The 9,755-nt window shown below is 38.7% G+C and overlaps 1 protein-coding gene across 3 annotated transcripts; it reads right to left on the bottom strand.

Annotated features, from left to right (window-relative positions):
- Positions 1 to 1,775: 1,775 nt before the first annotated feature.
- LOC142642784 (uncharacterized) lies at positions 1,776 to 9,425 on the bottom strand. 3 transcript variants are annotated; one of them, XM_075817208.1, is made up of 2 exons: positions 8,229 to 9,425; positions 1,776 to 2,113 (listed from the first exon to the last, which is right to left on the bottom strand). In XM_075817208.1, exons 1-2 carry the CDS (start codon positions 9,020 to 9,022, stop codon positions 2,041 to 2,043), a joined length of 867 nt encoding a protein of 288 aa, XP_075673323.1. In that variant the 5' UTR covers positions 9,023 to 9,425; the 3' UTR covers positions 1,776 to 2,040. The 3 variants fall into 3 exon arrangements, with proteins under 3 accessions (XP_075673323.1, XP_075673322.1, XP_075673321.1); XM_075817207.1 differs by having other exon boundaries at positions 1,776 to 2,147; XM_075817206.1 differs by lacking the exon at positions 1,776 to 2,113 and adding an exon at positions 4,306 to 4,919.
- Between the last annotated feature and the right edge of the window lie 330 nt (positions 9,426 to 9,755).

A 9,755-nucleotide genomic window follows, 5' to 3' on the forward strand; every position in this document is an offset into this window, starting at 1 on the left:
AAGCACAGGATCTGCTGCAGACATTTATACAATAACTTGAGGAAGAATCATCCTAGTGTCCTTATTAGAGACCTTTTTTGGAAAGCAACCAATGCTACATATCAGCAAGCACATAAGAAGGTAATGAATGAGCCAAATGAGGTAGATGAAGATGCATTCAAATGGCTGCAGTCTTACTCAACAACTATCTAGGCTAGGCACATGTTCAAAAGTGATGGCTAGGGTGACACAGTCCTGAACATATGTGAAAACTTCAACAGCAGGATAGTTAAGTTCAAGAGCAAACCTATAATCACTGTGGTAGGCAATCTACTAAGGGTAGTCATCACTTAGTATGCATAAGTGTGCATTATGATCCATAGACCTATGTGATTCATGAATGATTAATTCTCCCTTTCTCTCTATGTGCTTGTAGCTTAAGTGTATTAGGCGATATCCGATGACTAGATTTCAAGCAAATAGGCAAATGATTATAAAAGTGGAATTTGAGTTGTGTCCTAAGATAAGGAAGAGATTGTACAAGGAGAAGTTGGCATGCAGCAAATGGCTAGCATGTTTGGCTGGTCGTACCAAGTATAAAGTGAAGAATGGGCTGGAGAGTTTCACTGTGGACTTGGAAGAGAAGAAGTGTACCAGTAGGAAGTGGGACATAATTGGCATACCATGTTGCTATGCCATTTCTTGTATCTTTTTCAACAGGGAAGATGCTAAAAATTACGTCAATACTTGCTACAAAAGGACCACCTACATTGATTGCTATAACCCCATTATAGAGCCTATTGATGGCCAAAATACGTGGGGACCTAGTGGGCTGCCACCTGTGCTGCCCTTATCAAGAAAAGACCTCCTAGTAGGCCTAAGAAGAAGACGACACTAGAGCCTAGTGAACATAGAAGTCATAGTAAAAATAGGTCTAAGCATCTTAAAACAATGCAAGTTATGTGGGAAATTATGACATAATCGGAGGAGTTGCACGGGAGAAGTATGAGGGAACTCCTCCTTGCTTGGGAGTGCATCCCAAGTCAGCAGGACCACTAGGAGGGTAAATATACTACTTTGACTTAGATATTTGTGTTGTTTTGTTTTTCAGTTAGCAGATTATTAATTGTTATTGTGTTTGTGCTTGCAGACAGCCAAGGATGGTCATGCAAACAGTCCAGCCATAGGTAATGCACAACCAAGCTCCAATGCTCAGCCAACGGTACATAGGGCACAACCAAGCTCTAATGATGATGTGACCACAAGTGTACCTCCACCATCCCCCCTAATGATAACCAGTTCAATCCAAGACCAAAAAGACAGAGGAAGAGAAATGCAGTCACCACTGAGACCTTGAATGCAACTGGGATGTAGTAAGGTATATGGTAGCAATGAGATCTGCTGGAACATAGCAAGCTGAAGCAGGACTTTTTTTTTTTTTTGGTGTGCTATATGTTGAAAGCACTCTTTATATGTTTATGTAACTGCCTAGACAATTGGCATTTTGATATACTCATATAAAATTGGTTGTGTTATTAATAGAATTTCTCTTATTCATAAAATAGAAAAAAGGTAATCAGTGGACACATATACTATGTAAGCTTTTGGGTTCAGATATGACTATGTTTATTTGGTTTTTAGCTTGTATGCAGAGTAATATTGAGTGCACATAAGGCATAAACACTTCACAAGAATGTAATAAATTGGTATACAAGTCATAGATTAATTAAAAAGTGATGTTTTATTGCTAAAGTCTCGGATTATAGAGAGAATTACACCAAAATTCAGGTCTTTTCCCATTAATACATACCAACACAAATTCAGGCCAACACATACCAACACAAAAATTCTGCCAAAACCTACCAACATACACCAAAATTATGGCATTTTTCCACTAATACCTACCCACCTAATGACCCATTTTCCCCCCACCTATTTAGCAAACCAAAAGAAGCATCAAGTAGAGTAGCATCCACTTATCACCAAAGATAGCCCCAGGAAAATGAGTAGCCTATTCTCTCTCTTCCTGTAGCCTGCAATGTCAGCTTCAAGGGTTAAAATCTATTGCCTCTGCTTCGATATCAACACAGATTTCATCATCACACCACTGAAAAAATTTACACTTGTGTCCAACCTGACACCCAAGAGCCAGATAAAACCCATTATATCTTCAACCAAAATCATGAAAAACAACAATAAATTGTATTAGCAAAATCTGGTCATAGCCAGTCCAACACTTGTATTAGCAAAATACTAAAATCCTTGAAACTAAAAAAGACCCACTAAAGAAAATAGCTATAAAAGAAAAACCCAATAACAGAATCCTATACATGTTCCATAAAAATCACATCTTTACAGTCAAAGAAGCCCAAACACCTCTCTCTGTCTCTCTCTTCACAGTGGGTCAACTCCTTTCTCTCCCCACAAAAAGTTCCTCTTTATCACTCTTTTTTTTTCTCACCTAAACTTCACTCCCACCTAGAAACTCAATAGAAATTTAAAAACTTTAGAAAGAGAGATCATGTATGATTGGAAAAAAGATGTGCAACAAGAATAGTCTTGATATGAAAACTAGGTCTATGACCAAGAAAGAGAAAGCCAGATGCAGAGTTAAAGTTAGAGTTAAAGAGATAGATACTAACTTACCTAGAAATTTGGACACCCGTAAAACCTTCTTCAGGGTTCTCAGGTGTCCACGAAACGACCAAAACGGGTTTCTTAGAGCAGAAGCATTGGGTTGGGCCCCTTTTCCTAAAGCTTCCACTGGATGACATCGAGCTTTATTCCATGAGAGTAGTTGAGTTGAAGATATTTTTGGGCTATGTTGTGAGCGAGGAGCTGAGTTCGTGGCGAGGATTTGAGTTTGTGGTGAGGAGCTTAATTTGGGTGTTAGGGATTTCTAAATTTGGCGAGATGCTGATCTAGGTGTTTCAATGGGCAGATGATTATGAAGTCACGTAAGGGTCACGTGACCTTCTACAGGTAAGAATGGGACTAACTAAGGGCGGGAAAGCTACATGGAGCTTGCAGTGACACATGAACATTATTTTAATATTTTTTATTCTATCATTTGCCACGTGTGCGTTTTTCGTCTCTAATGTAACGGCATGGACCAAATCAAGAAGTGTTTTTCAAAATAGGGACTAAAAGCGGTAAAAATAAAATCTATGAACCAAAGTGAGAATCGCATAAAAATGTAGGGACAGAAATGTAGTTTCCGCCTTGTTATGTTGTAGATAGAAAATTAATATCAGTTATAGGTTCAAATAACAACCAGTAAAAACTTGCTAATTTAATTGTTGTGAATTTTTTTTTGTGCTTGTTGCATGCTCTTTGTGTTGTTGACTAAAAGCTTTTTAAATTCTTTAATCACATGACAAGCTTAAGATGACAACTTTAAAGACTTTTTTTTCATATAAATTTTTTTTTAAATTTTTTTATATCATAAAATATTTAATTTAAAATTTATTTTTCTTGCCTTATGTAAAAATGCAAACTAACTAATTAAGATTATTTTTGTACTAAAAATTAAATATCATGGTCATGCATGAATTTAATTGAAAAGGATAAAGTAACACTCCCTTCTTTGATTGACACCGTGGAGTGTTTGGTAGCTGTATGAATTCTTCAATGGATAAATGTTAAAAGATTACTAATATTTCCAATTTTAAAGAATTAAAATTAGAGCTTTTTATTTATAGGAATTAAGCATATTAAAAAAGGGTAAGAATTTATTGCAGACTAAGTTGTAGTAAATCCTGCAAAATTATGACATGTTAATATATGAGAACAACACTTGTCTAGGAAAAGGCAAGGTGTTGAATTTACTGCAACTTAGCTTGCAGCAAATCCTTACCCATTATATATATATATATATATATATATATATATATATATATATATATTTTACTTTAAACTTTTTGAATGCATACTATACATATTTCATAGTGCTTTTTTTTTTTTTTCCTTAGGGACTACACAGTCTAAAAATAATCAAAAATAATTAAATGAAATATTGTGAAATAACAAAACAAAATAACATTTAAAAGCCTACTTATAAAGGTTAAACTTTTTTGTAAGCACTAGGATTGTAAGTTTTGTCTCCCCACTCCCTCCTTCCCCATTCCCTATATCTTCTGTTTATACCATCTCAAAAAAATAAAATAAAATAAAAGCCAATAAAAATCTTATATATATATATATATATATATATATATATATGCAATTTGCTAACTGAGTAATTATTTTAATATATAAATAACAGACTAAAAAATTTATTTATTTATTGTTTTTTTTTTCACAATTGACTAAAAGATTGACCTTGGGTCTTTGGGACGTGGTAGTGCAATAAATTGAACATGCCCCACTTGGTGTCTTCTTTTTTATTTTTGGTTAATTGGCATGATATTAAACAACAACAAAGAAATTACAAATTGGCCACAAAGGCCAAAGTTGAGGCTACCTGCCTATAACAGTACATCCCATTCCTATCAAATACAAGTAGATTATCTAATTCATTAGAGGGGGAAACATCAAAATCCTCCCTTAAGTAGCACCCATTCTTTGCCAAAAAGTCCGCACACCTGTTCGCCTCTCTAAACACATGAGCTACCCGAACCTGTGTGAGACTTGCCATGAGTGATTTGCAGTCGAGGAGCAATGAAGAAAAGGTTTTGTTAGAGCTGTCAGCATTCTTTAACATCTCCACAATTACCTTGGCATCAAGCTCCACTTCCAAGTTTCTAATTCCCAACTGAATGGTAAGAGATAGCCAATCCCTCAAGGACCACAATTCAGCCATAACACTTGTAGTGAACTCAATTGATCTTGAGTACCCTCTAAGCCACACCCCATCAATATTTCTAATTAATCCTCCACCCCTAGCTTTACCTGGTTTTCCAAGTGAGGCTCCATCTGTGTTGAGCTTGTGCCTACCTGGACTGGGTTTATGCCATTTAATAGGATTAACAGCCCTGTTAGTAACATGTTTAGCTTTACTTACACAGTAAAAATACTTCACAGCTTGACCAAGACACACCTTATCCAGCTTAGTATTTGGAATAGAGTTTTCAAAAACAACTTTATTCCTATCTTTCCACAAATTTCAAACAGTAAAAGGAAGAATAAAGCACCAAGGAGTGGACCCTTTGTGTCTGACAACACTCAAACAGTTATGTTTCAGCCAATCATCAAAATTAGAGGAAAAGGAATTGACAAGGGATGGGGGAACCTCCACTTTCCTCCACACATCACGAGCATATACACAATCACGGAGGATATGGACAATAGTTTCATCTTGGTCTCTACACAAAGGACATACCTTGTCACAATTGATGCCTCTTGCTGCAAGAACATCCTTCACTAGAGCACTCCCATTCAAACACAACCAGAGAAAATTTGAAATTCTCGGTAAAATGTATAATTTCCAAATCCATTGTCCATGGAATTGCATGACAGGTTCCTCCCCTTGCTTTGCCAAATGGTAAGCAGACCTGGTAGTGAAATCTCCACTATTTGAGAATTTCCACATCAAAATATCTCTCCCACTTCCATGAAGTTGAATTAGGACTGCTTTAATCTTCTCTTTAATGGGCTAAGGGAGATCAAAGGACATCAGCTCCCATTTCCAATTTTGGCCACAATATAGCTCAGCAATTGTCAGATTTTGTTCTCCTTGCCTAAGAGGTCCTTCAACCATACCTCTAAGAGAAGCACCATTTATCCAGTTGTCCAGCCACATCTTTACCCCAAATCCATTTCCAATCCCCTAAGAAATTCCTTTTTGGAAGATAGGAAAACCCAAGCTAATGGCTTTCCAATTAGGAGACGATGGGAGTTTTTCAGGATCTCTAGAACTAATTCTTGAATGGGAACAATATTTATTCAAAATTACCCTCGCCCATAATGCCTCTTTTTCATGATACATCTTCTAATTCAACTTGGATAACAAAGCTATGTTCTTAGCTCTTGCCTCTTGAATTCCCAATCCTCCTTTAGATTTTACAATCTTGTTCCACCCCACCATGTGCATTTTTCTTTTCTCATCTGTTGACCCCCATAAAAAATCCCGGTTAATCTTATCCAGCTTCTCACAAACATGAACTGGAAGAGCAGCCCCTTGCATTATGTAATTTGGGACAGCTGACATGACTGATTTTATTAATACAGCACGGCCAGCAAAGGAGAGAAATTTCGCTTTCCATCCAGCTAGTTTACTCATAACCCTCTCTACAACAAACTTGTATGGATTTCTAGGGGCCCCTCGGTGTTTAAGAGGAAATCCGAGGTATTTTCCTATGATATTAGTCTCCCTAACACCCAATCTTTCACTTATTTCCTCCTTCAACTCATCACTAACATTTGAAGAAAAATAAATTCTAGACTTGTCATGGCTAATCTTTTGGCCAAACTCTCTACAAAACTTGTCAAGTACATCAGAAATTGCCTCACATCCATTAGCATCAGCCTTGCTAAAAAGAATGATGTCATCCGCAAAGAGGAGATGAGAAAAACTTACATTGTTCCTTGAAGCTTTCAAAGGTGTCCACCCTCCACTTACAAACTTCTGCTCAATGAGATGTCCCAAATATTCCATACACAGAATAAAAATATACGGAGACAAAAGATCCCCTTGCCTAATGCCCCTAGTCGGCTCAAATTTTTCTAAGGCACACCCATTGACCAAAATAGAGATACTCGTGGATGTAACACAGCTCATGATAATCTTGGAAATTTTTGGGGGAAAATTGACCAAAATAGAGATACTCGAATCTGTCATAGGCCTTTTCCAGATCCAACTTCACAGCCATAAAGCCTGCATTTCCTTTCTTTTTATCCAAGGTATGGAACAATTCTTGTGCAATCAGGACATTATCAATACCTCTTCTATTCAGAACAAAGGCAGTTTGGACCGGCGAAATTAGACTACTAAGCAGCGGTCTAATTCGAGCCACCAAAATCTTCGAAATAATTTTATAGACCGAGTTGCATAAGCTAATGGGTCTATAATTGCTCAAGGATTCTGGGCTTTGGCATTTAGGAATCAAGGAAATCAACGTCTCATTAAGGTAGCTTGGCACACAGCCTCCCTCAAAAACACCCTTAACCTCCTTGCAAACCGAATTTTTTACCTCCATCCAAAAATGTTGATAAAAACTTGTATGTAGACCATTTGGCCCTGGAGCCTTAAAAGGCTTAAGGACCCAAAACCAGCTCTAATCTCCTCTTCTGTCACATCTCCATCAATTCTCAGTATATCCTCCTCTTCTAGAAAACAACAAGAAAATTTTGAGACATCCAAATTTATAGAGGCCATATTAAATTCAGTCATATACAAATTTTTAAAACCATTTCTGATGTAGTTCTTAATTCTCATCTCATCCATCAGCCAATTACCCTCAACATCCTTAATATATCTAATTTTATTCCTATGCCTCCTGACCAACGTAGAGACATGGAAGAAGGTCGTATTCTGGTCTCCCAAGGTGGCCGTATTTAATCTAGATTTGAGTGCCCAGTACTCTTCTTCTTGCATGAGAATTAAAGAGTAATCTGAAATCAGCTGCTATTCTCAAAAGAAAATCATTAGGATTATTAGCTAGCGCTTTTTGGACACCATGAATTCTAGCTAATATCCTCCTTTTCCTGGCGAACAAGTTACCAAAAACCTCACAATTCCATTTCCTAGCTCTAACCACAAAATCTGAAGTTGCTTCCTGCAAGGCTCTATCTTCAAACCAAGCTTGCTGGACAACCCTTGGAAATTCATGATACAAAAGCCACATGGTTTGGAAACGAAAGGGTTTATTCTGCTGGTTGGCACTAGCTCTCCATAGCTCAATTAAGACAGGACAGTGGTCCGAAAAAGTCCTTGGGAGATGGGTTGCTAAGGCTTCTAGGAAAAGAATAGGCCACATCGGATTAGCAAAACACCGATCAAATCTCTCTAATATTAGACTTGAAATGGGCTTACAGTTTGTCCACGTGTACTTCGAACCCGCGAAACCCAAATCCAACATATTACATTCATCTAAACAATCCTTAAAATCTAAGGCTCTGTTCAGATTAACATGATTACCACCAAATTTGTCCTCACCACACAACACTTCGTTAAAATCTCCCAACATAAGCCAAGGTAAATTATGAAGATGTGCAACAGTTTTTAAATTTTCCCATAAAATTCTTCTTTCAGCTAACTTAGGACTAGCATAAATAGCAGTCATAAGCCAAGTGAGATTGGAAGAACGCACCTTAACCGTAGCGTGTACTTCCTGTTCTGTATGAGATAGAGGAATGACCTCCACTTCCTCTGGCTTCCAGAGAATCCAGAGACTCCAGCATAGCCAATAGTCTCTATTGTAACAAACCCATCAAAATGCAGCCCATCAATAATTATTGCTGCTCTGTCTCCGCCCACTCTCGTTTCAGTCACTACTAAAATAGCAGGTCGATGATTGATTGCCATTTCAAAAATCCTTCTTTTGAAATCCGGGTTTAAAGCCTCTCTGCAATTACGGAGTAACACATTCATTTTAACAAATTGACCCAACGGCACCTTGATCTTCGATGGATTAGCATTCATTGCTGCCGCTTCCACCATACTCCACCCCATTCTTCTCAATAGGTCTTTGGATGCCATCCAGTCTGGCTTCCAAATCATCATGTATTCCAGAATGTTTAGAATGTCCTCTCTGCAATTCAGAAGCACATCGCATCTCCTCACCAGAGCCATAATCTGGATTAGTTTCAGAGTTGGGTGATTTCCCAAGTGTGCCGTCGCTATACCCCTGAAATCCACCAGCATCCTTTCTTGAATGATCCAGCCGGATTCGTCCCAGTGGGCATCACGGATGGCCTCCCTTGCCTGCTCAGCTCCTCTGATGCTTCCAACGAGATCCCCGGCACATCCGTGAGAAAACTCCACCACGGGTTGGGTGTGAGAGCCCATGCCTTGTGCTCCAACAGAAGGTCCCCCAAACTGAAACTCTCTGGTGTTATTGGAAAAATATTTTTCCACGCCTGTTTCAGTTCTTCCTCGAACCATCCCGGTGTTTCCGTCGGCGCCGCTCGTATTTGGGCTATGAACTCCTCTGGGATTGCCACCACTCTGCCCTTGTACCAAATCGCCCACCCAGTTCTTGGCAGTGGAGTTAGCCCTATCCAAAATCTCTCCATTTACGACTTGGTTGTCACTCCCCAGCTCCCTTGAAAGAATCAACAAACCAGTTTTTCCTTCGGCACTGGTAGTAACCCGTTTGTGGTTTTTTGAGTTTTTTGAATTTCTAATACCCAAACCCTCACTCCCTTTACCTTTGTTGTTCACTAAAGCTTTCCTTTTGTTCCCTGAGATGTGCCTCGGATCCTGCTGAGAACTAGCACTTGAGTTTCCAAATCACTCCTCCATCACGCAATCTTTCCGCATCTCAAGGTCTCTCTGCGTGTTTTGGGCTGCCACAACACGTGCTGTCTCACGATTAGAATCAGCCGAATCCCTCTGAGTTTATTTAGTGAGATCCTCACTTGCTTCCACGTGTATTGAAGATTGTGGAAGGTCCAAATTGCCCTTAATTTCAGCCTGGGTAGGGGTAGAAACCTTAGCTGGCCCACTAGCCTTTCCCGTCCTACCCAAAGTCTTTTTCTTCCTCATAACAACCATCCAAGGCCCGTAGTTTGAATCGGGCTGGACTCCTCCACTAACTTCGTTAGTTTCCAATGACACTCCAGCCACGTCTTCCCTATTTGGTTCCTTTACTTTCAGAACACAGCTTTCCTGCTTG

The sequence above is a fragment of the Castanea sativa genome, chromosome 7, assembly GCF_040712315.1.
Source record: "Castanea sativa cultivar Marrone di Chiusa Pesio chromosome 7, ASM4071231v1".
NCBI lineage: Eukaryota > Viridiplantae > Streptophyta > Magnoliopsida > Fagales > Fagaceae > Castanea > Castanea sativa.

Coding starts and splice junctions, on each gene's coding strand:
- LOC142642784 (XM_075817206.1), bottom strand. CDS start 9,022: ATGGTTCGAGGAAGAACTGAAACAGGCGTGGAAAAATATTTTTCCAAT. Junction 4,920..8,228: donor AAGTACACGCTACGGTTAAG/GTGCGTTCTTCC, acceptor GCATAAACCCAG/TCCAGGTAGGCACAAGCTCA.